At 34.7% G+C, this 26,037-nt stretch overlaps 1 protein-coding gene across 6 annotated transcripts in view; it reads left to right on the forward strand.

The window, feature by feature from the left end:
- The first annotated feature begins 507 nt into the window (after positions 1-507).
- Positions 508-26,037, forward strand: part of DYNC1I2 (dynein cytoplasmic 1 intermediate chain 2) — a 59,211-nt gene continuing 33,681 nt past the window's right edge. For 2 of the 6 annotated variants that reach the window (XM_039239198.1, XM_039239201.1), the window contains exons 1-6: positions 766-891; positions 1,985-2,101; positions 5,220-5,337; positions 16,876-16,966; positions 23,150-23,209; positions 25,408-25,523. In XM_039239198.1, coding sequence (XP_039095129.1) covers positions 1,994-2,101; positions 5,220-5,337; positions 16,876-16,966; positions 23,150-23,209; positions 25,408-25,523 — 493 coding nt within the window. In that variant the 5' untranslated portion in view covers positions 766-891; positions 1,985-1,993. Of the gene's footprint in view, positions 652-765; positions 892-911; positions 1,009-1,984; positions 2,102-5,219; positions 5,338-16,875; positions 16,967-23,149; positions 23,210-25,407; positions 25,524-26,037 lie in introns of those variants that run through there. The other 4 variants (XM_039239202.1, XM_039239203.1, XM_039239199.1 and 1 more) reach the window with 3 other exon arrangements.

Consider the following 26,037-nt stretch of genomic DNA (forward strand, 5'->3'; position numbering starts at 1 on the left):
CAAGAATGCTAAAAACTGAATACTTAATTTTGTTTTTTTCTAATTAAAGACAAATCGCCACATTTCTGAAGGAATGGGTTACACTCCTTTTTCAAACTTTAGTTTTATATTTTAGATATTGCTTAAGATGCACATGACACCTCTGTAAGGCAGTTTTCCCCTAAAACTGGTGTATATAGCCTTAAAAAATGTTCATGTCCAGTGTTATACATAGGTTCACCGCCAGAAAATAGCCCTTCTTTAAATCCGGTCAATGTTGAGTCAAAGATCTTAATATATAACTTATACAACGCTGACCAACGGACCAGAATAGGTTAAAGGTCGGTATGCCAGCTTCTCTTTAAGATACTGACGATAGAAGGCCTCGACTTGGGAAACTGTAAGCCTAGAAAACACTACACGTCCCAGCATACTTTGCAACTATCATTGACCATAACTCCCAGAATGCATTGCTGGCCACACGCAGGTTTCCCTTATAGCTGGGGATTGTAGTTTCCCTCTCTGGTCGTGTTACTCTGCAAGGCAAGGGCGGTGGTTGCTTATCCAGTCCGAGGATATCAGGCGTATTCTTCCAATTTTTAGCAAAGTGGAAACACTTCGAGCCCCTGGGCTAAGTTCTTTGTCTTACCTCTTGGTTTCTACTTTACACAGGTAAGTAACAGAGGGGCTGCAATTCCACGCAGCGGGGCCCCACCCCTGCTCTCTGGAAGCGACCTCGTTCTGGTGAAGCTATTTGTCCCTAAGCTCTCGCCGTAGTGGCCGCCGCCCATTTCTCTTTGTGTGTGCTCCGGGAAGCCGCGGAGCGAGTGGCGGCGATTCTCCGAGTTGGGGGTGGAAGAGAGGGACGTCGTTGCAGGCGGGCGGGAGCTTTTCTATCCCGCCAGCTTACAGGTGGGTTGACTGTGCTTCCTTCAAGGCCCTTCTGTCTGTTTGTCGCACGTCGGGGCTCCAAGAGCGGTTTGGCAGTTCCTGCTGACCGCGCTTCCCGGCCCGGCTCCTGAAGGAGAGGTGAGGAGAGCCAGGTGCGGTGACTCAGGAAGGTGGGGGGAGACGAGACCACTTTCTAACCTCCTTGACTCACCGGAGGTGGTCGGCGGAGCCTCGAGTCTTCCTCGGCCCCCCGTGACCCCCTTTCCCAGACATCCTGTCCTGGACCGCGCCCTCTTGGTGGTGACCTCAGGGGAAAAGCGACTCCTCGCCTTGCTCCATTTTATAAATGTAATTTATAAATAAATTACTACATGGGGTTGACAGAGTTTTCCCTCACCGCGTGTGTTGGAAAGTACCCGAAGGTGGAGGATGTAGCACAAAATTACAGAGACTTTGTTTTCCTTGTAGTTTTGAGAAAGTGAACTTGTCACTCGGAGCTGCCAGCCTCAGAGGAAGAGCCGGTCAGCTGTATGTAGTTTAGCCAGTCAGACTTTGTTGTTGGGCTTTGACTAAAAATACACTTACTTTAACTAAATATATATGGTAGTTAATGATGGTAATTTTTGTGTTTTGCTTGTCTTGAATATTACTATTACACGTCAGTTTTAGAATTTACAGGAATTTTTGTCTGCATATTGTTTTCATCAAATTTCTAGGGATGAATGCAAAACTCTGGTGATAGGTTTGATCTGTGGCATATAGCCTGAGAGCTCCTTACTGCCAATCCATGTCTTCCGTTTAAGAGTCAGAGACATTGTGTTAAATTTGGACATGTGGACATTATAAAGCTTACTATGTGCTGGCTACTTTGCTCAACCTCAAATATTTACTTATATACATTTCTTTCTAATGTTTCCCAAGTCTTATCTATATGTATTTGTATATACATATATATATGCTCCCATATTTGAAAAGTAGAGTTTATATGTTGTCTTTCAATCACATTGAACTATATGGCCTTTTGAGATAATTCTCTTATTGAAGACTAATATTTTAAAAGAGCGCAGCTTTTACCAACATAATGATGATTGTAAATGATTCTATGTTTTTTAAGGTCACAAACATGTCGGAGAAAAGTGAATTAAAAGCAGAATTGGAACGTAAGAAGCAGCGGTTGGCCCAAATCAGAGAGGAAAAGAAGAGGAAAGAAGAAGAAAGGAAAAAAAAGGAAGTATGTTTTCTTTTTTTAATAAACAATGTAAAATACTTGGATTTAATATCAAGTAGACTTTTAGGTAATACCTTCAGAATAGTTAAAAATCTACCAGTTGTGACTGTAAGCAGAGCACTGTATGTGAATTTTACTTTAAGGAAATCAGATATATAAAAATGTGAAAATGACAAAGTTGATAAATTAAAATGATTTTTTTACTGAAAACAAATATTTCATATAGATTGATGCATAAAACTTCAATTTACATATTTTTCTTCTAAGAATATGTTTGTTATATAAAGTTACGGCTATCTGCCTTGTAATAGCTCTTAAAACATGGCATATATATCATAACTTAGTTTGGATTTTGAACTTAGTTTTCTGAATGTTTTGCCAGTCTTTTCTAATAATTTGCAAGAATAAATAACGGCAAAGAGAAATGTATGATAGATTATTTCATTGACAGGGAATTTGTTCTTATCACCTTCATGATGAAATACTGAAATATTTTTGCCAACTAGTGAGTTTGATACTGCCTTAAAGACAGACCAGGTAGCTCTGTCTTCTGATTTTTCACATCATCATTTCATTATGTATGGCAATTACACATTACCCCTGAGCTGGAGATATTTTGCTCGCTCCTATTTTGAAATGTACATTTTTTCCCAGTGGAAACTATTTGGACAGATTTGTATAATTTTACCACAGATGTGTTTTATTTTTTTATTTATTTATTTTTTTTACAAATAGTTTATTGTCAAATTAGTTTCCACATAACACTCAGTGCTCATCCCCACAAGTGTCCTCCTCCATGCCCATCCCTCCCTCCCCCCCACATCCATCAGTCCTCAGTTTTTGTCAGCATTCAAGAGCCTCTCATGGTTTGCCTCTCTCCTTTCCCCCACCATTTCCGCCCTTCTTCTCCCCCTTGATCCTCTGTTAAGTTCCTCCTAATCCTCCTATACGTGCAAACATATGATATTTGTCCTTCTCTGCCTGACTTATTTCGCTCAGCATCACACCCTCAAGGTCCATCCATGTGGCTACACATGGCCAGATTTCATTGTTTCTCATTGCCATGTAGTATTCAACGGTATAGATAAACCACATCTTCTTGATCCATTCGTCTGTTGATGGACACTTAGGCTCTTTCCATGTTTTAGCTATTGTGGAGAGTGCTGCTATGAACATTGGGGTACATGTGCTCCTATGCCTCAGCATTTCTGTATCCCTTGGGTAAATTCCTAGCAGTGCTATTGCTGGGTCCTAGGAGAGTTCTATTGTTAGTTTCCTGAGGAACCTCCACACTGTTTTCCAGAGGGGCTGTACCAGTTTACATTCCCACCAACAGTGTAGGAGGGTGCCCATTTCTCCACATCCTCGCCAGCATCTAGAGTTCTCTGATTTGCTCATTTTAGCCACTCTGACTGGCATGAGGTGGTATCTCAGTGTGGTTTTGATTTGTATTTCCCTGATGAGGAGGGATGCTGAGCATCATTTCATGTGTCTGTTGGCCACCACAGATGTGTTTTAAATGGTCAGTGTACGATAATTTGTCCTAAGTGTAACATTAGTACCAAGATTTTCGATTTGATAGCTAATAGTCAAGACTTTTAGAAATCTCTTAAGGGAAAAGAAAATCAGAAAAATTAAAAGTATAATTTATGTGCAGCATTGCTATGATGCTGTAAGGGCCTGTAATTGAAGAATTTTCTAATTTATTCTGAACCTTTCTGTAATACATTATAGGAAAGTTGGAGATTTAAATTAGCTGTTTGATTAAAAGCTAACTGATAGAATGGTAGAGCCATTTCAAAGTAGTATCTATAGCCTTAAACCCTTCAGTGCTGAAAGCATATTTGATTTTTGTTTTCCAAAGATGGCCATAAGTGGCATAAATTGCCTCTTAGGGATATCTATGACATAATTTATAGCTAATTTAAAATTTGTAAAACATTATGAGGGATAATTTAATAGTATTAAATAGTCTACTAATATATTGCTGGATACAGGTAAATTATCAAGTTGGTAATATAGCCTCTTTGGCTATTTTTGATGAAGTTCACTGATGACTTCTTTAAGTTAAAATGGTATCATAAAATATTATGATTGACAAAATCTACTGCAGATAATTGTATAAATAATAGTTGTCTAGACAAAGTAGGCATCTGAGGTGAATATATAACACTTCTCCTTTTGCTTCAAAAAGTTTAAGTTTCACTTGAAATGTTTTGGATGATTTGAAATTATTGAGACTCTAACTGGAAGATTTTGCTAAAATTATGAATGGCTAAAATCTGGCAATAATTTTGTTATGCAAAAGTGAATTTTAATTTTACCAAATCCATCTATGTTTTTATTATCATAAAAATAGTACCTATAATTTAAAAAACTAAAATGAAAACTTTTCTCCAGATGAATTTTTGACAGGTATCCTCTACATAAAATTGTATAAATATAATGAAAACTTAGTACAAAAGTTTCAGATATTCATACTTGTTTTCAGCAGATCACATTGTCCAGTTACTTAAAATGTGTTACCTGTTAAATAATCTTTTTATTTTTCATACTGTTGTGATATTTATATCTAAGCTTTTGTGCTTCTAGGGGAGGTTTCCACAATTCCTAACAATGAGTAGCGGTTTCAAACTGTAGATAAATAGAAATAACTGTACTTTTTAAATTTATTAAGTAAAAACTTTTGTGGGAACTCCTTCATTACATATCATTTGGAGATTACTTACTAGGACTCTGTTTAGAATGATTTTCATTTAATGACTATAATGTGTATTCAAAACAGTCCACTCTCCCAAAGCATACAGCATCAGTACATTATTTAAAATACACTTTTTTGTGGGTCTCCTGGGTGGCTCAGTCGGTTAAGCATCTGACTTCAACTCAGGTCATGATCTTGTGGTTTGTGAATTCGAGCTCCGTGTTGGGCTTGGTGTTGACAGCTGAGAGCCTGGAGCCTGTTTCAGAGTCTGTCTTCCTCTCTCTCTCTGCCCCTCCCCTACTCGCACTCTGTCTCTATCAAAAATAAATAAACATTAAAAAAATTTTTTTAAATACACTTTTTTGCAAACAAATATTTCGTGTCCTATGTAAACTTAAGTTTTTAACTTTAAAAATATAGACTGATCAGAAGAAGGAAGCAGTTGCTCCTGTACAAGAAGAATCAGATCTTGAAAAAAAAAGAAGAGAAGCTGAAGCATTGCTTCAAAGCATGGGGCTAACTCCAGAATCCCCCATTGGTAAGGATAAGAATATATCCATTTATAAGAGATAGAAATAGATTTTATTCAGGTCAGACATATCTGAGGTGAATGAGTTGACTTTAATATGTTTTGCATATTTTTCATAAAAATGTCTCTTAAAAATGATTAATCTTATAATTTCTTCAGAATTATCTTTTTTTCACATGTGCCACTACATGACTATTTCGTTTGTTTAAACGAGCTGCAAGGTTAGGTGTACTTATTAACATACAGTGAACAACCTATTGACTTATTGTTCAATCAGTAATTTATGTCAACATTTGTTGAATAAGTTTTCTGTGCTATACTGTAGTTAGCTCAAAGATAACTGTGATTCCTGATCTTAACTCTATATTTCTTTCTGTAGCTTAAAGTGAGATATAATGAATCAAAGTTCTTAAAGCATATTAGTATTCAAAGTATTTCTTCCTTCAGAGGAAGGAAAAGAAAGGCTTTTCCTGTCATTGCCAATAAAGGAAGTAATATCAGCAGCTTATTTTTGCAGTGATTTGACTTGTTCTGTTTTTGTGCTATTCATTTTGATAACAGTACTAAACCAGAAAGCTCAAATAGTAGAGGTACTGAAGACAATCTAGTTACATATCAGAAAATATTAAACATTTAAAATAATTCTGAGTTGGGTGGTATTACATAGTATTTGAGTTTGACATGGTCTTTGTCATTTAGGGTTACTTTGTGGGCTAATTCCAGGTAGTTCAGGGTACATATACCAGAAGTAGTAACTGCTGTTTGCCTCTTGTGAAACTACAATATAACTATTTCTAGAGCTGATATTTCTAAAAGGTTTCAAGATGAACTATTGGTTACTTTCATAGTCTGCTTCATTGTTATTTCTTTCAGCTCATTTGCCTTTTCCTTATGGTAGGATTTGAAGATTGAAGTATATTAATTTAAATTGTCTTTATTTAATAATCTTATATTGTATAATGGCAGTTTTAAAAGTAAATCAATCAACACTTGTTAAAAAAAATACTCTAGTAACTAAACCAAGTTGCCGTTGGTTGCATAGTCTATGATCAGTTTTTCTGAGTCTTTGGCTTTGTTTTTCCCCTATAGGAATTTTTTTTCCATTTCTATTTTTAGGATTTCATTTCATGGAATTCACTTCCTCATATTTCTCATTTCAAGTCCATTATCCATTCTTGAAAGGACAGTCTTTTTTAAAATTAAAAAAATGTTTAATGTTTATTATTTAATTTTGAGAGAGAGAGAGACAGAGCGTGAGCGAGACATGGAATCTGAAGCAGGCTCCAAGCTCTGATCTGTCAGCACAGAGCCCGACTCAGGGCTCAAACCCATGAGTTGTGAGATATGACCTTAATTGAAGTCAGATGCTTAAATGACTGAGCCACCCATGTGCCTTTGAAAGAACGGTCTTTCAGTGTGTGGTGTGGATATGTGTTTCTCCCTCATTCCCCATCTCTAATCACATTCTCCTTCCCAGTCTTGCATTAAGTACCCATTCTTGCATTTTTAACATATGTCCTTTTCATCTGTCCTACATGTGCTTACATATTTCAGTGTTTCATATTTATGTATATGTATGTTTTACACACGTAAATAGCATTATGCTGTATGTGTCATTTCTGTTTATACCTTTTTATCAAGCAGCATTTTAGACCTACCCATGTTGCCAAATACAGATCTAGGTATTTATTTTTAACTGACACCTAATATTCCATTATATACCATATTTTCCCTATCTGTTTCCCAGTGACAGGCACTTGAATTCCTTCTGTATCTTTGCTTTGCTATTAGAAGCAACACTGCAAAGAAAATATACTTTGTCTTTGAGAACTGTGGAAGAGTTTCTCTGGAGTGTAAGCCCAAGAGTTGACTTGCTTTGCTATTTGTATGGGCTTGCTTACATTTATTAGATTCTACATACCACTTTCAAAAATGACTACAGATTTATCCTCCCAGTACCATTAAATGAGAAAGTAACAATTTTACCATATCCACATCATCACTTGATATTCTCCAGCTTACCAGTTTTTGCCACCTTGATGGGTATAAAATTGTGTACCAAAAAAATTTTTTTTAAGGTTAGAGAGAGATGATGGAGAGAGAGAGAGATGAACGAGGGTGAGTCCGAGAGAGAGAAGGGGACAGAGGATCCGAAGCAGGCTCTGTGGTGACAGCCAAGACCCTGATGTGGGGCTTGAACTCACGGACTGTGAAATCATGACCTGAGCTGAAGTCGGATGGGTGGCTTAACCCAGTGAGCCACCCAGACACCCCTACTAAAATGTTTTAATATAAATTTATCTGTTTATAGTGAGGTTGACCATTTCTCAAATATCTGTTATTTTCTCCTCTGTGAATTGCATATTCATATCTTTTGTCCATTTACCACTGGAGTTCTTTATCTTGCTGCAAGAGATCCTTGTATATAGTAGGGGAGGACTTCTTTGTTTACAAAAAATACCTCTCCCAGTCTATTACCTGTTAACTCTGTTAATAGTATCTTTCATTGAACTGCATCCTTCATTTTGGTTTTTGGGGTTTTTTTTAATGTTTTATTTATTTCTGAGAGAGAGAGCAACAGAGTGAGCAGGGGAGGGTCAGAGAAAGAGGGAGACAGAATCTGAAGGAGGCTCCAGGCTCTGAGCTATCTGTCAGCACAGAGCCCGATGCCGGGCTCAAACTCACGAACCGTGAGATCATGACCTGGGCCGAAGTTGGACACTTAACCGACTAAGCCACCCAGGCGCCCCTGAATCCTTCATTTTGATAATAGATATGCCAATTATAAGCCTTTTCTTTTACTTTTTTGGTCTTTTTTTTAAATACTCTTTGAGGACACAATATATATTCTCCTATAGTTTTCTGTTAGGCTTTAAAATTTTAGCCTTCACCTTCAGATATTGGATTATATTTTTGAATTTAGTATGAGGTAGGGATTCAATCTAGTTTTTCTCCATATAATTAATTTTCTTTTTTTAAAAAAAATTTTTTTTTAATGTTTTATTTATTTCTAGGAGAGAGAGAGAGAGACAGCGTGAGCAGGGGAGGGTCAGAGAGAGAGGGAGTCACAGACTCTGAAACAGGCTCCAGGCTCTGAGCTGGCAGTCAGCACAGAGCCCGACACGGGGCTCGAACCCACGAACCGCAAGATCATGACCTAAGCAAAAGTCGGACGCTTAACCGACTAAGCCACCCAGGCGCCACCATATAATTAATTTTCTAAATACTGTTTATTAAATATTCCATCTTTCCCCTCACTGATATATAATGCCAACAGTCAGTCCACATGTATTAATGGCATTTCTGGGCTATTTTCACTGTTGATCTAATTGTTTGATTCTATACTATTAACCCACAGTTTTAATTACTGTGGCTCTGTATTATATTCTACTTGCTGATAGAGAAAATCACCCCTCTTTTTTCCTTTTTTTCAAAATACATCTAGCTTAACAAATTTTTCTTCCCTATAAAAAAACTAGTTTTAAGTTTTCCCCCAAAATCTTACTGCACCATATGTTGCATTTAGTGATATGTTTTTAGATTTTCTAGATCTAGAAGATTATTCACACACTACTTTTTGCCTTGTCATCAGGTTGTTGAAGAGAGTGGGCCAGTTGGTCTCTAGAATGCGTACCTACTGGGTTTGTATGATGGTCTTTCTCACATTTAGCTTTTGTTCCACTATCTTTTGTATTTCTTCTATTCTGGAAATTAGGTTTAAAAAACTTGTTTGTAACATCATTGGTAAGAATATTTCATAGAGATTCTGTGTACCTCATTATATCAATAACACATATGCCTGGTTGTTGAGCTATTAGTAATGCCAAGATTGATTACTGACTGGGTTACAATTGTGACAGCCAAGTTCTTCATCATAGTTTTATTTTTGTTCTCCTTAGGACTATCAAGTAATATCTGGAGGTGATATTTGGCATCATGTGAATATTCATTTCTCCATCAACTTTTCACCAAAAAGCTTTAGTAATTCTTGGTGGTCCTTATCTAAATCAGTTGTTTAATTAGGAGTTGCAGAACTGTTTTAGTAATTCCATCATTTCTAGTGCACTTAGTGGCTGAAATTCTTCTGAAAAGGGGAGCTTTCCATCAGTAACTAGATTGATTTGGTTACCCTAAATGAATTTTCTGTTAGAAAAGCAGAAGACATGGTTAATTTTTTTCACTTTAACTACCAATAGTCACCTGCAGGGATGGGCAGAGATTTTTGTGTGTATTTTTAAAAAAGATAAGCCAATACTTTGTTTAGAATTTTTGTATGTATACTCATAAGTGAATTTGCCTGTAATTTTCTTATACTGTTCAAGTTCATTGGCCAGTACGATTATGATTTTACCTTTTTTTAAAGTTTATTTATTTATTTTGAGAGAAAGTAGGGGAGGGGCAGAGCCAGAGGATGGCGGGGGTGGGGGGAGAAAGGGAGAGAGGAAGGAAATCCCAAGTAGGCTCCTCACTGTTTGCGCACTTGTGGGGCTGGAACTTGAGAACCACGCGATCATGACCTGAGCCAAAATCAAGTGTCAGATGCTTAACTGACTGAGCCACCCAAGCACCTCTGGTTAGGATTTTAAAACAAATTTGGGGCACCTGGGTGGCTCAGTCAGTTAAGCGTCCGACTTCAGCTCAGGTCATGATCTCTTGGTTTGTGGGTTCGAGCCTCGAGTCGGGCTCAGTGCTGACAGCTAGCTCAGAGTCTGGAGCCTGCTTCAGATTCTGTATCTCCCTCTCTCTCTGACCTTCCCCTGCTCATGCTGTCTCTCTCTCTCTCTCTCTCTCTCTCTCAGAAATAAATGAAGCATTTAAAAAGATATTTAAAAAAAAAAACTTGGTAGAATTCAACTGTAAAACTGCCTGGGATTGCAACTTTTTTCCCAGGGAGTAGTTGAGAGCAGAAGTCATTCACCGTTTTAGTCTTCTTTTAAAGTTATAGTCTATTCAGGGGCGCCTGGCTGGCTTAGCTGGTTAAGTGTCTGACTTTCGCTTAGGTCATGATCTCGCGGTTCGTGGGTTCGGGCCCCGCGTCGGGCTCTGTGCTGACTGCCAGCTCAGAGCCTGGAGCCTGTTTTGGTCTGTGACTCCCTCTCTCTCTGACCCTCCCCTGCTCACACTGTCTCACTCTCTCTCTCCTAGAAATAAATAAAACATTAAAAAAATAAAAAATAAAGTTATAATCTATTCAGATTTTCTGTTCCTGTTTGTATCAGTTGATTTTTTTTTTTTTTTTTTTTTTTTTGTAATAACATTTATTATCTCTCATAGTTTCTACCTGTCAGGAATTTGGTAGTGACTTAGCTGAGTGGTACTGGGTCATGGTCTCCCATGGTATTGAAATCAAGATGTCAGAGCTGCAGTCATCTGAAGGCATGCTTGGTGCTAGGATTTGCTCTCAAGGTGCCTCACCTACATGGCTGGCAAGTTGGTATTGGCTATTGTTAGTGGAAGGCCTGAGTTCTCTCCACACAGAACTGCTTGAGTATCCTTGCAGAATGTCAGGTTCTCCCAGAGTAAGCAATCCAAAAATAAAGAGAACCAGGAAAAAGCTATTCTTTTTATGACTTACTCTTGGAAATCATAGAGCATCAATTCCACCACATTCTGTCAGTTACTATTTACAAAGAATTTGGAGATTCTTTAATATTGCCAAAATTGTAACAAATTCATAGTTCTCTTTATATTTTGAAATGATCGTGTATTTTTTTCCTCATTTACTGTATTAATATGCAGATTTATAATGGTAGTTTTTCTAATATAAATGTATGCTTACATTCTGGAACAAATCCAACTTAGTTATGAGATAATTTTTTTCTTATACATTGCTGAATTCATTTGCTAATATTTTATTTAGGAGTTCTTTATGCTTATAAGAGAATCATGCCTGTAATTTTTTTTCTTTTATTATATCTTGTCTGGCCCTATTATCATGGTTATACTAGCCACATGAAATGTGTTGTGTGGTTTTCCACCTTCTTCTATTCTCTGACAGATGCCTAAAGATCTGTTTAGTATTTATTTAAAATTAAACTTGAAGAACACAGAATACAGATGAACGCAGTGTCTGTAGAACTTTCTTTTTGACAGTAACCCATAATAAAAAATACATTTTATATCATGACCCAGGATGGGTACCTGTTTTTCTTTTCACTACTGTATTTAGTAAATATTTTTAAATTGTAGAAGTATAAAATACTGCTAGAATATTCAAGAGGATTTATTAAAAACATCAATCTCTGATTTTCCTAAAATAGACTTTTTTTCTTTTTTTTTAATTCTGAAAGGAATTTGTTTTATATATATATATATTTTTTTTAATAATTTGATTTTTAAAAAAGTTATAGTTAGGGATGCCTCAGTGGCTCATTTGGTTAAGTGGCCAACTTCAGCTCAGGTCATGATCTCATGGCTTGTGAGTTTAAGTCCCACATCAGGCTCTGTGCTGACAGCTCAGAGCCTGAAGCCTGTTTCTGATTCGGTGTCTCCCTCTCTTTCTGCCCGTTCCCTGCTCGTGCTCTATCTCTCTCAAAAATAAATATACATTAAAAAATTATTTTAAAAAGGTATAGCTAATAAAATCTCTTTTAGCTTCTCTTTGTTGGTAGATTCTTATTTGGTGAGTTGTCTACTTTTTGTCAGGGATCCTCAAGAACAGCGACAGTAGCATTTTTATCCCTGGTGTCCAGCACAGGCCAGACACTTACATGTTTGTTCAGTTATTGTTAGGTTATGTGTCTTTCTACTTGTAAGGCCAAATAAAAGCCATCTGCTTCAACAGTAACACCAAATTGTAACTGTTTAAATTTCAGAAAAGAGCATAGTGGAATTTAAAATTTTAATAATTCATAAAAGAAGCATGGCTTGTTTTTTGTGTGTGTTATGTTTTGTCTTGTTTTTGCTAAATTTAACTGGCCTAAGAAAGTTAATTTTAGATACAACTTTCAAGACATGTTGTATCCAGTGTGGAGTTCCTAAACATTGATGATTGGAAAAAATGAAGTGGAGGATCTCTTTTGTATGTGTAATTACTGTTTTAACCATCTTTAAAGAAATGAAAACAGATACTGTCAATTACTCTGTAGCCTGAGTCTGTTATCAGTAGGACGTAGTACATTGATTAGTATGATAAGTTTATTATCTGGATTTTCTTTTATTAGAAAGAAACAAAAAGACTTTGCTAGTCAAAAATAAGTATTACTTCATTTATTTCCCTCACACTTTGTAACTTTTGAATACCTTAAATTTCATTTTTTCCTCAGTTTTATTGAGAAATAATTGACATATGTCACTATATAAGTTTAAGGTCTATTGTATGGTGGTGTGATTTACATATTGTAAAATGATTACCACATTAGATTTAGTTAACATCCATCATCTCATACAGATATACTAAGAAGAAAAGGAAGAAAATTATTTTTTTTGATGAGAACTTTTAGAATCTACTCTTTTTAACAACTTTTCTATATACAATATAATGGTGTTAACTGTAGGTCATCATGTTGTATGTTAAAACCCTTGTACTTATTTATCTTAAAACTGGTCAATCTGAATTTTAGATAGAATGAATGCTTTCCATGTACCAAGTCATTTCTTCAAGATTATCCTGATTTTAACAAATGATGCCTTAGGTATATTAATGCTACAGAATTTTATTTTTATATGTTAATTTCTTTTAAAAAATGTATCTGATGCTCTGAATTACATTGAAGATTAAACTTCATTATCAGGAGAAGGGGCCATAGAAAGGGAGAAAACATTTTTTAAATGTTTATTCATCGAGAGAGAGAGAGAGAGAGAGAGAGAGAGGTATGGGATGGGGGAGGTGGGGGTGGGGAGGGGCAGAGAGAGAGAGGAGAGAGAGAATCCCGTGCTTACAGCGCTGAGCCCGACCTCAGACTTGAGCTCACGAACCTTGAGATGATGCCCTGAGCTCTACTCAGGAGTAGAATGCTGAGCCATGGGCACCCCATAGAAAGGGAGAAAATTGTTATTCGGCTAGGAGTATCCACCAGGGGGCATTATTGTAGTGCATGCTATGTTTGAATGTTAAGCATCCTTGATTAGCTAAACAAGGTCTTATAGGTTTGGGTTATCTCAGAAGCTCACTCCTTCCATTTTACTGTCTATACTAGCTCCTACTTCATACGTTCACTTTCCTTGGTTGGTCACCTTTTGCAGGTTCTTCTTCCTGACAAAAGCCCCTTCTTGCTAGAGGCTTTTTTCTACCTGAGAAATAATTGGGCTATGCATCATCCTTCATCTCTGAGACTTTTGTGTGGTTCTGAGTGGTCAACTCAGACTTAATTCTAATTGTAAATCTAGCTATATTCCTAGTTCCCTTCTGGTTTAAAAATAGTCTAGTTGTTTCTTCATGAGCCAAAAGGCAGCAATGTTAATTTTATACCCTTGAAAAGCCAAGATCTAAACTGGAAGGAAAGGCCTTCTTGATTGGGTTTTTGTTCTAGAAAATTAAAAAGTCACAGTCTTTCAGTATTACTCAAGTCATCAGTGAATTTGTTTACCAATTTACTCCATATTTCTCCCCTGGTTTTCAAAGAAGGAAATAAGATCTTTGCTCTAGACTTCTGAGAAGCTTAAACTTGTTAAAAATTCACATACGATAACCTTAAATCTAGTAATATGATTCACTTCTTACTAAACATTATATTTCACATACTTGGCAAAAGCTAATTAGTAATGGCTTTTCTTATTTTCAAAGTTGATTGGACTGTTAAACCGTCTTTACTAATGAATTCTAGAATTGAGTCTTTTGAGATTTGAGGGACTGAGTTCAGAGGTGTTTTTTGTTTTTTCTTTTTTTGTCTTTTTTTTTAACCTACTTGAATGCATGCTGTTTGTTCTTGCGGGGTTGTTGAATCTGGGAGTATGGTGGCATTTCCTTCTCGTGCAATTACTGTAATTTTTGGTTTTTTAGACTAATTAGGTTGAAATATGGTAGTGACCAAATAACACTATTATTCCCCTTTTTCTGTTAAAACTCCTTTTTCAATAATGGTAATTTTCTTTTGCTAGCTTGTCCCTTCTGTAGATACATTATTATTGTAAGATTAAGTTGGTGAGCCAGATAATAATTTTGAGTCTTTAATGAGTCCTCTCCATAGGTTGCTTGAAAAATATCTTTTGTGAGAAATAATGTTATTTTTTATATTAATAAAATTTATATATTAATAATAATATAAATAATATAAGTTCCAGAATGGAGATTTTTATTGAGTTACAAATTTGATGTGGCGATCTGGCTAATAAACTGTAATAATTTGGTAGCATCCCCCCTGTAATTTACTTTTTATATAGGAAACTATTTCTGACACTTTAATTGGCTAGGTTACTGTGTTTATTTATGAATGTATAACTACTATTTAACTTGTTTCCGTAAAGAATTTGAGGTAACATTTTATAATGTAGTCTTAACCAATAGGATACTGTTGAATTTATTGAGTGGAATTGCTGATTCTTGCAGTCATCAGAAAGGGTAACAAATATGGTAACCATATTAGACTGCAAAAGAATTTTATAGTTCATCACAAATAATTAGATTGATAGGAATATTATAGTTTTCCTCCAATCTTTGCAATATGTATACCTAGAAAAATTATTTTCCTAAGCATATTAAGTATGTACTTTAAGCAGTACAAAATTTCTTCTTTGAAAATCTTTAGTATAAAAAAATCACGGTGTCTCACTATAGTAAACATATTTGTGCCTTACAGCATAGTTGTCAAGCCACTGTAAGATACTATTTATTACTGGATCAGTTGGGATTTAGACTAGAGGAAGCCTTACATTGAGAGATAAACAAAAAGATGAGGAAATGTAATCTGAATAAAGTTAGGGAACATTAATGTTCTTTTATTTCAGATACAGATCATGTTTAGCTACTTTGAGTTGTACACGCAGCACCTAGCACAGTGCCATCCACCTGTGAACTATATGAAGGTGATCTAGTTTTTCATTGTTTCTGAGAGATTTAATCACAAAATTAGAAACATTTGATTTTAAGCAAGAATTAACCACTGTGTCTCAGGAAGCCTTCTAGCTATGATTTTTTTCCCCTTCTAATCTTACTATTGGTTACCAATAGAATTTGCCATTGAAAACATAGGGATGATTAGTTTTGTACCTGTGTTTAAAATATAACTCATCATAGGTGCAGCTGGCTAGCCTAGTCCATAGAGATTGTAACTCTTGATCTTGGGGTCAAGAGTTCAAGCCCCACATTGGGTATAGAGCTTACTACAAAAAATAATGTAATTCATCATAAATTTTGTTAGATTAGCAAACCCACCTTTTTTATTGTATCACATATAAACAAACATAATTTCAAGGATCCGGTGAATGTGACTGTCCCCAAACCATAGATTTTTAATTAAGTATATACTTCTTTAGATTATTAGTTCCTTGATAATTAGGAACTCGCCTTCTTTTCAATATACTATTAAAAGAAGGGCTTGCAGCTCAACATAAAATGTTATTCACTTAATATTATATACTGAAAAATTATTTTAAAAAGATACTTGGGATGGGGGACATTTATGGTAAAATTTAACCAGAAGATGGCAGTGATGATCCTCCTATACTTCCTGCAATGGTAATCAAAATGTTTTACAAATGTAGTAGCATGAAATGTGCACGTTTAATTGTTAGTATATAATGTTAAGAGTGATGACTTAGGGGAAAGCATTTGCTATTTGTTTTATATACTATGAAAAATGTGTATTTTTCTATAAGAAGGGATTAAGAATATTTTGGGTGTCTGTATCTTTGTCTGTACACTTCAGTTTTTTCTGAATACTGGGGTAAGGAAGTTATCATAAGTCTTGCCTTGTTTAAGTTGCATGCATCACTTTATGTTATGCATCATGTCTAGAAGGCATGCTATTTTATGGCCTGTTTGCATTTTTCACCCAAATTGCTGGAAACTAATGGACATTTTAAAGGAGCCATTCCTTTAGCTATAGTCATTTCTCTAAATTGGCCCCTTTTCTTGGTGGGTGGAGGGGGGAATGAAATCATTTAAGGCATTAATTCCTAAAATTAAAAATTGCTAGACAAAAATTAACATTTTGAAATAAATACCAGAAAACTAGAAAGTAAATGACTTTTGAAGAATATTTCAGTTTTGATTTTGACAGCAATTATAAATAATACTTATAATCTGGTGATCTGAAAAGTGAGAAGTTAGAAAGGGGAGAAGGAATGCTCTCCTTTGAAAATTAGTGCCCACATTTGGTGTTGGCTGGGATGAAGATGCATCCTTTCATAATCTTGCTTTTTTTTTTTTTTAATATAAAGCCCAAATGCATTTTGCCAGAGAAATTGCATGAATCGTCAGCATGCATTGTTAACTTTGTCTTTCTCCTCTTCTTTCTACTGTTCATTTTCATTCATGTATTTTTGTTTTTTGGTTTGCCATTTTTTCTTTTTTGTTAATTACTTCATGTTAAATTACTTTTGAAACGTCATAAGCTGAGCAACCTCTCCGTGTAGTAACATCGGATACCTGTCTATTTCACTATTTAGTCCCTCCTCCTATGTCTCCATCCTCCAAATCTGTGAGCACACCAAGCGAAGCTGGAAGCCAAGACTCTGGAGATGGCGCAGTGGGATCTAGGTATGGTACATTTCTTTTAATATTTTAATGATAGAATGCATTTAGTGCCCAGATACCATTGATGCTTTAGAGGGACTCTAAATAATTATGTTGAATCTAACATTTTGAAATCTAAATGGCATAGAAGTTATTTGTTGTAAATTGGGAGACATTTTTTAATAATATTTTAACTGTCCCTGTAGATTAACTTAGACTGAATAGTTAACTGATTTTATGCTATTTTATATTGAAAATAGAGATGTTAATGCATTTAATTTTTTTTATGGTTAAGCATACTGCATGGGCTATTGTGTAAATGTTTTGTACATATATATGAACAATGTAAATAGTGCACAAGTAGTGTAAATAGTGCATGATAATATAAAATAGTATAAGTATAATGTGAAATAGTTTATAAATAGTGTAAAACCTCTCTGTTGTGCTTAATTCTCCATTCAGTAATTGAAAATCTAAACAATTCAGTTAAACATTTTAGTTGTGTTCTATTGAGTCACTAGTTCTAATTAAGATAGAAAATAATAGTGCATAAGATATGAAATAGAGATAACTGCTAAGGAAACTCTTATTAAGAGTGTTTAGGGGCGCCTGGGTGGCTTAGTCAGTTAAGCGTCTGACTTTCGCTTAGGTCATGATCTCGCCGTTCGTGGGTTCGAGCCCCGCGTCGGGCTCTGTGCTGACTGCCAGCTCAGAGCCTGGAGCCTGTTTCAGTCTGTGACTCCCTCTCTCTCTGACCCTCCCCTGCTCACGCTGTCTCCTCTCTTTCTCCTAGAAATAAATAAAACATTAAAAAAAAAAAAAAAGTGTTTACTGTCCTGGGGCGCCTAAGTGGCTCAGTCAGTTGAGCATCTGACTTCAGCTCAGGTCATGATCTCGTGGTCTGGGAGTTCGAGCGCCATGTCGGGCTCGTGCTGACAGCTCAGAGACTGGAGCCTGCTTTGGAGTCTGTGTCTCCCTCTCTCTCTGCTCCCCCTCCCCAAATATAAACATTAAAAATATTTTTAAAAAGAGTGTTTACTGCCCTGAGGGAATTATGCAAAATGAAATAAGTCAGAGAAAGACAAATATTGAATTATGTCACTTATGTGCAGTCTAAGACTTACCCACCCCCCAAAAATCCAAGCTTATAGGGAAAGAGAACAGATTGGTGGTTGCCAGAGGTGGGGGATAAGGGATTGTCGAAATGGGTAAAGAGGCTCAAAGGATACAAACTTGCAGTTACAAAATAAGTCATGGGGATGTAATGTACAGCATAATCACTACGGTTAGTAATGCTGTATTGCATATTTGAAGATTGCTAAGAGAGAAGATCTTAAAAGTTCTCATCACAAGAAAAATACTTTTGTAAAATACTGTATAGAATTATGGTGATCATTTCACAATAATATACAAATATCAAATCATTTTACACACCTGAAATTAATATAGTGTTTATATGTCAATTATACCTCCCTAAAAAAATGTTTACTGCCAAGTTTTTCTGTACTCCCGTCTTCCTTGTAAACTGTGTTTCGTGTTTGTTTTAGGATACCGCATACATGTTGAGACTTGCTTTTCTAAAGTTCAGTAAGATTTCAGCTTCTTTCCAAAGATTGTATCAGGAAAGTATCATTACTTATTCCTTTCTGTCACACACATGCTAATAGCATGCCTTTTAAAAAGAGTATTGGGGCACCTGGGTAGCTCAGTTAGTTAAGTGTCTGACTCTAGATTTCAGCTCAGGTCCCTCCCTCAATAAATAAACATTAAAAAAATATAGAAAAGACAGCATTGTACTTTTTGACTCCTTGTGACAGATGAAATGAGATTAAACATAGTTAAAATCTTTATTCAGAATCCTTATTTTGGGCAGGAAGTTAAATGTCCTCTGAAAAATCTCTTAACACACCTTTTAATAAGAAATAAACATGAGAAGTTCTATCTTCTTTGTGCCTGAGTTCCTCTGATTAAGGCTAAAATAGGTAATGAGTATCAAAAAGGCAGGAGAGAAAAAAGAAACCAGGAGCTAGATAATAAACTCAGTATTTTAATTAATTCCTGAATAATCAGGTAATCATTAGAAGACACAAAAGTCTCACCAGGTTGTATTTGAGATGTGTTTTCCAAAACTGTTTTGTAAATAGAACTGAAACTATAAATCTAAGCTATACTGTTGTTTGAGATAAATGATATAACTATCATTTAAGAAAAGTCAGAACTTTTTTTTAGAGATGATAGTACCTTATAAAATAATATATATAATAAAGACTAAATTTATTTAGTCTAAATTCATTTTTAAGGCTAAATTTGTTTCATACCCTATACTTCTGTATCTTTATACAAATATATTAATATTCCTTTCCTAATAAGTAATTGATATTTTCTTTTTCTTTCCCTTCCTTCCCTTCCCTTCCTTTCCTTTCCCCTTCTTTCCCTGTGCATGAGCACGGGAGGGGAAGAGGAGAGAGGATCCTAAGCAGGTTCCATGCCCCAACACAGAGCCCAATTTGGTGCTGTTGCCTAACTGTGAGATCATGACCCAAAATAAAGAGTTAACTGATTGAGTCATCCAGGCGCCCCATAAGTGATATTTTTAAAAGAAGACTTTTTTTCCTCTTCTGCAACATTCCTGTAATACAAATATTTACCCAAAGAATTATAATATTTATTAAATTTGTTTTATTATACATTACTTTTAGGAAGTATTATACTTTGTTCATTCTGAACTCCCTGTGCTTGATTTTGAATAGGTATAAGGAAGGTAATTTTAAATGCAATATCAGCAAGTTTGCTTTAAAACCTACTGTGTAACGGGGTGCCTGGGTGGCTCAGTCGGTTAAGTGTCCGACTTCGGCTCAGGTCATGATCTCACAGTTTGTGGGTTCGAGCCGTGCATTGGGCTCTATGCTGACATCCAGCTCAGAGCCTGGTTCCTGCTTCAGATTCTGTGTCTCCCTCTTTCTCTCTCTCTCTCTGACTCTGCCCTGCTCATACTGTCTCTCAGAAAAAATAAAAAACATTAAAAAAAAAAATAAAATCTACTGTGTAACATCTACACAGTAGATGAACATTTGGTTTTTTAAATTTGAATTAGAACATGTCCTCCTGATGGGATGCCTGGGTGGCTCAGTTAAGCAGATGACTCTGGATTTTGTCTCAGGTCATGATCTCACAGTTCCTGAGTTCAAGCCGCATGTCAGGCTCTGTGCTGAGAGTGCAGACCCTGCTTGGGATTCTCTCCCCCCTGCCGCCTCTCTGCCCCTCCCCTGCTTTCTCTCTCTTTCTCTTTCTCAAAATAAATGAACAAACAACAAAAAATATATTTAAAAAAAGAACATGTCCTTCTGAGTTTCACTGGGAAACAGAATTTATTAGAGGCCATTGAAATACTATGAATTGGTAAAGGGAGTAAACACATTTAGAATACATATAGAACACATTAGAACATATAGAACACATTTGTCGAATTGGCAATTTAATGTTAAATACTTAAATGTATGTTAAATAATGTTAAATATTTAAATGTTAAAATAATGTTAAATATATAGGTTACCACAGAAAATAAAATATTCATGGCCCCTGCCTTCATGGAACTTACATTCTAGTGATTACATCATTAATTTAAAGATATTATTCATGGGGTGCCTGGGTGGCTTAATCGGTTGAGTGTCTGACTTCAGCTCAGATCATGATCTCACAGTTCATGAGTTTGAGCCCCACGTCGATCTCTGTGCTGACAGCTCAGAGCCTGGAGCCTGCTTCAGATTCTGTGTCTCTCTCTCTCTTTCTCCGCCCCTCCTCTGCTCGTGCTCTCCTCTCTCTATCAAAAATAAATAAATAAATAAAAATGTAAAAAAAAAAGATACTATTCACTGTACTGAAAAGTTCCAAGCATAGTATGCTAACTTTTGTTTAAGTTTAAAATACAGGTTTTTAATGGTAAGTTATAAAACAAGAAAATAGGTATTTAAATATCTTTAGGGGCATTTGTTCTTATTAGATAATGAATATAAAATTTAGTTTCTTCAAAGTTTAACAGGGGAGGAAAAAAAAGTTCCTCTTTTTGAATGAGATGACCTTGTATCTTTTTAATCTTAATGCATACATTGTCCACTTTGAGAGCACAGACCCAGATTTAATTATTAATTTTCAAGAGAACTGTGTATGTTCTCTTTTATGTATATATGTATACATACAAGAGTAAAAACTATGAATTCTACATCATCTCCAGATTCCATAGTAGAGAGATAATTAATCTTGTTGGCTAATTGGTACTATTGGCAGTGAAATAATAGCATTTCTAAATACATGGCTTTTAAAAAGAATGCTAAGATCTGAGAATGAAACAGAATGAACTTGAGTTGAACAGGCATGTTGGTAATGAAAGAATGAAGAGAATAAAAAGTATCACAGAAAAATACATGAAGATGTGCAAAACGTATGAACCTATGCGCTTACTTGGCAAGACTGTCCAAGATTAGTACACTCAAAAAGTAGGAAAAGATGTATTAGACATTACCAAATATGGTATTAAACCATATCTGAATCAGTATTTCTAAATGCCAAAAATTTCTATTGGGCCTGGTTGTAAATTATGAATAAATATAAAAGCATGAAAAGTGTTCTCTCTCTAACCTTGTAGATTTGGAGTTGTGTTCCGTTAAGTTTCTAGTTCTGTTAGCTCTGACCTCTAAAATTTCACTGACGGTAACTCAATTGGGTAATCCATACTTCATGTTCTTTTTTCCATTCTTGATCAGTTTTTCTTTTAGGCTTTCAGATTATATTGGTATTTCACTTTATACGTCTGCTGATGCCTTTAATATAATTCTGTATGTTATACAATATATTTTCAGTAATGGCTGTATTTTGAGGTAAAGTTTTTCTTAATTTTAGACTTAAATGACTCAATAAGGAGCTGTATGTCAGTGATGACAGCTATACCTCTCATATAATGTACAGGCTGTGGACAGAACATTCCTTGGAGAGCAGCTCCAAGAACCCCCTCAGATTCAACAAAGCCTAAGTTTGTTGCTGTTCATTGCTTTCAATACAAAGCAGATCTTCAGAGTGACCTTTACATATATTATGCACAATCCTGCTTTAATCCCAAAATCTTTCTTCATATTTTTAATATGAAGGATTTCTCTAGTTCAATTCATCTGAATGTTTTTATTGATAAATTATATAGGAAGTAAAGTATAAAAATGATTTATTGTATTTAAATATTATAGCTGCTTTAGTTGTATGTTACAACTTTATATAAATGAGAAACATTTGACAGAAATGGTAGTACTGAATATATTGTGCTTAACTTTTTTATAAAGGGCTATGAGCATCATACAGTACTATACCTAATTCTTTTATATACTGTTAACCTGTAAGAATGCCAGTGTGATAAAGTACCTTTTGTTTTATTAATACAAGATTTGGCTTAAATGGAAAAGGTCCCATGTAAGTTATTTACCCAATAGGCAAGGCTAAAACACAACCACATATTTATTTAGAATTAATATTCTTTAGAAGTTTGGGTAATTTAGGTAAGTCCTTTGAACATAAGATTTTTTTTTTTGGAAAAATTTATTTTTTCATAGAGACAGAAATCTTTAGTTGCTTTTTAAAACAGATGACATGTAAGCCCAAGGCAGTGCTTAACCCATAAATTACAGAGGGGTCACATTTTGGAAACTTTAGCTTTTTTGTATCCCAGTGGAATAGTCTTTGGTTTTCTTACCTAAAGTCTTATGTGTTGATTCATTTCCTTTACCAATATGACAATTTCCTGCACACATTTAATGCTTTGGGCAAGATTATGTTCACTAAGATGGTTTTACTAATGTCTTTTTAATTAAAAAAATTAAAATTTTAGCTGTTTATATAGCCTAGGTTGATATCCAAAAGTAATATATTATTTGTGTCATTGGATGCTTTGGCTGTTCTTGTCTATTATTATGCAACACTAGTTTCCTGTAGTCTGAAAATACTGTCCTTTAACTATTCTGAGTTGTATGTCTGCATTTTAACCACATTATGCTTATGGCATGCACTAAGGACTGAGTGATATCTGGTGTTTTTGTCATACTAACCAGAACATGTGGTTTTTAATTATGAACAGTATTTTAGCTTTACCTATTCATAGAATATATTTGCTTGACTAACGTATGGCCTTTTTTGCTAACGCTTCATGGTTGTCCTACAACCATTTAGGACGCTGCATTGGGATACAGATCCATCAGTTCTTCAGCTTCACTCAGATTCCGATTTGGGGTATTGAATAGATTTTTTACCTTCCCTCTTTGATACTTAATTTGATTCTTTGTCAAACTGTCCTAACTTATTTAACCTTCTAATGTACATTATACAGTTAGGGAAAGCATTAATATTTCACTGTGACACCTCATTTATCCTCTATCATTAGTGAAAGAAATACTTTATGTATCTGATTTTCTAAGTACCCTAAGTTTATGCATTTAAGTTCCAAAGTCCTTTTTTTAATTTCTATATTTTTGATACAAATTTTTCTAAGCTGTATTATAAACTTCCCAGATTTTTTCTGATATATGTTCTACATACAATTGAAATTTTTCTGGGTTACTTGATATGAACATTAATTTATTTTCCTATATTAATATTTCTTGATGATTTCTAAGGTTTCAAGAGGAACAGAGCTGTTGGTCATCTACACTGTGGATGTATTGATTTATTCATTAATTCGTTTATTTATTCTAGTCTCCAGTGAAAATTATAAATGTTTATAGATGCCATTGTGCCTTACTCAGATGGCTGTTTTACATTGATAATTTGCACCTTCTAAAACACATGACCAACATCTTTTGGAATTATGTCAAGTCAGAATAAATAAGCCTTGAATTAGGGCATATAAGAAAAGTATATGAGCTTCTTGTACATTATCTGGAAGCTTTTCTATTGGTTGCCCCAAGACTCCTGCCACCTCCGGTGGCTTCCTTTATTCTCAGGAAAAGTGGCTTTTGGATAAGTGAGGTATTACTTCCCTGTCCTACTACTAAATTGTAGAGTATTTTGTTTGTTCTAATATTTTGAGTTTTGTCTGATTAGACTCTATAGGCAGTCAAGTTAGTAACTTGTTCCTAATGATTGTTCTTGGCTTGGCCATTTTTTCCCAGATATGTGAGTGATTTACTTTTCAAGTGGTTTATGCATTAAAACTCAGAATATAAAGTTTCTTGTTTCAAATTTTATTCTTAGAATACTAGGTTACTTGAGATGTGCTTAAGTTTTCCCACTTAATTCTTTGATTATGTGCTTTTTCCCCTTTAAACCTAAGATATACCTAAAGTGGAAAACACATTAAAAATTTATTATGGCCCACATTTGGAACCTTAGAGAAAATTAATCCATTTAATATACTAATTTTATTTTCTTTTTTGTACAAGATTTTGAAAAACGATGTTTTATAAGAAAATAGTTACTGTATTACATATATGTATGTATGTATATATATTCATGTGTGTATGTGTACACACACATACACACACACATATCCTGCTTGATATTCTGGAAGGTACAGCAGTGCTTTTATTAGATGTCCTTTCAAGACAGTCTTATAATTGAGAATTTCTTTGGGAGTTTGTAAACATACCATACTATTTGATTTAGAATTTAGATATCTAATAAACCAAGAAAAGATCCTCCATGTATCTAATAAAAGCTATTTTTCATTTGATCCATTTTCCTCAGCTACAATTCTCTTATCAAAAAAAAAAAAAAGTATTCCCTCTATTTAAAACAGAAGGTGACGTTAGTAGTTTTATGGTATTCAAAATATGTTACTTTAGTTCAAGTATAGAAAATCTGTACTGTAGCTTGCCCATATGTGAATCAAGGATAGTACTGACCTTGCAGAGATTAGAGATTAAAAATTTTTAAATCTCAGTTGACTTTATGATTCTCAATTTCTGCAAGGTAGAGAAAAGGCTTTCAAGAGAAACTTATTTCCCATTCTTAAAGCTGAAGTCTCCTAATTGTGAAGGAAACAAAACGTGGACTGAGTGAGATCCATATACCTGACTCTTCAAGAGTTGGGATTCCTATCCCCCTGCTAAGGACAGTTCTTATAACCAACCATATTTAGCAGTCCACTCTGAAATTCCTGTCCTCTTACTCTATCACCCACACATTTGCTCTAAGAAACTAAATTATTTTCCATTTTAAAGTGACAAACATTTTGAATGATTCAGTTTAAGAATTAATGAGCTTTTTAGATCATTTAGATCTTTAAGAATTGAATGATCTTTTGTTTTTGCTACCTTTCACATTCTTAAAATGAAGCCAATTCATTGTTCATCTAAAATTTCTGGAATAAAACAGTTTTAAATTACAATGTTGGATACCTAATGTTTAATTTTTAATTTTCCAAAATAACATGGTTTGATGTCATTAAAATGTTTCATTTGTTGTATTTAAAAACATTTGTCTTTATTTAGACGAGGACCTATTAAACTTGGAATGGCTAAAATTACACAAGTTGACTTTCCTCCTCGAGAAATCGTCACATATACAAAGGAAACTCAGACTCCAGTTATGGCTCAGCCCAAAGAAGGTGAATATCTATCCTTAATATTATGGTCATTAAGCTTCCATATTGAATAAATGGATTCTTTCTTTTTTTTTTCTTTCTCTTTTTTTTTTTTTTTGGCATATTTTCTTAGAGAAATTTAAAACTAATGCATTAAGGTTTCTGTATTGATGTATTTGTTTCTTAGATTTTTAAAACTTTTAGAAGTTGATAAAACTGTAAGCTGTGCTTATGGTTTTTAATTTTGTTGACATAAATTTGAGTTTTTTAATCTTTATTTTATCATTGATATGTGCTGTTTTAGAAGCAGAAGAGGTTAGGAATGTTCTATTTCTCTGTTACTGAGCATATTCCTTCTCTAAAATAGTATATCGCATAGCAAATGAAACCATGTTTATTATTTTCTGTAGAACATATGTATTCTTTTTTTTTTTTATACTTAATTGAAATATTTATTGAGATGATTGTAGATTGGCATGCAGTTTTTTTTTTTTTTTACGTTGCTTCCAGTTTTATTTTTTTTTTTTTTTTTTTTTTT

This window comes from Hyaena hyaena, unplaced genomic scaffold (genome assembly GCF_003009895.1).
Source record: "Hyaena hyaena isolate Hyena2069 unplaced genomic scaffold, ASM300989v1 scaffold_154, whole genome shotgun sequence".
Taxonomy (NCBI): Eukaryota; Metazoa; Chordata; class Mammalia; order Carnivora; family Hyaenidae; genus Hyaena; species Hyaena hyaena.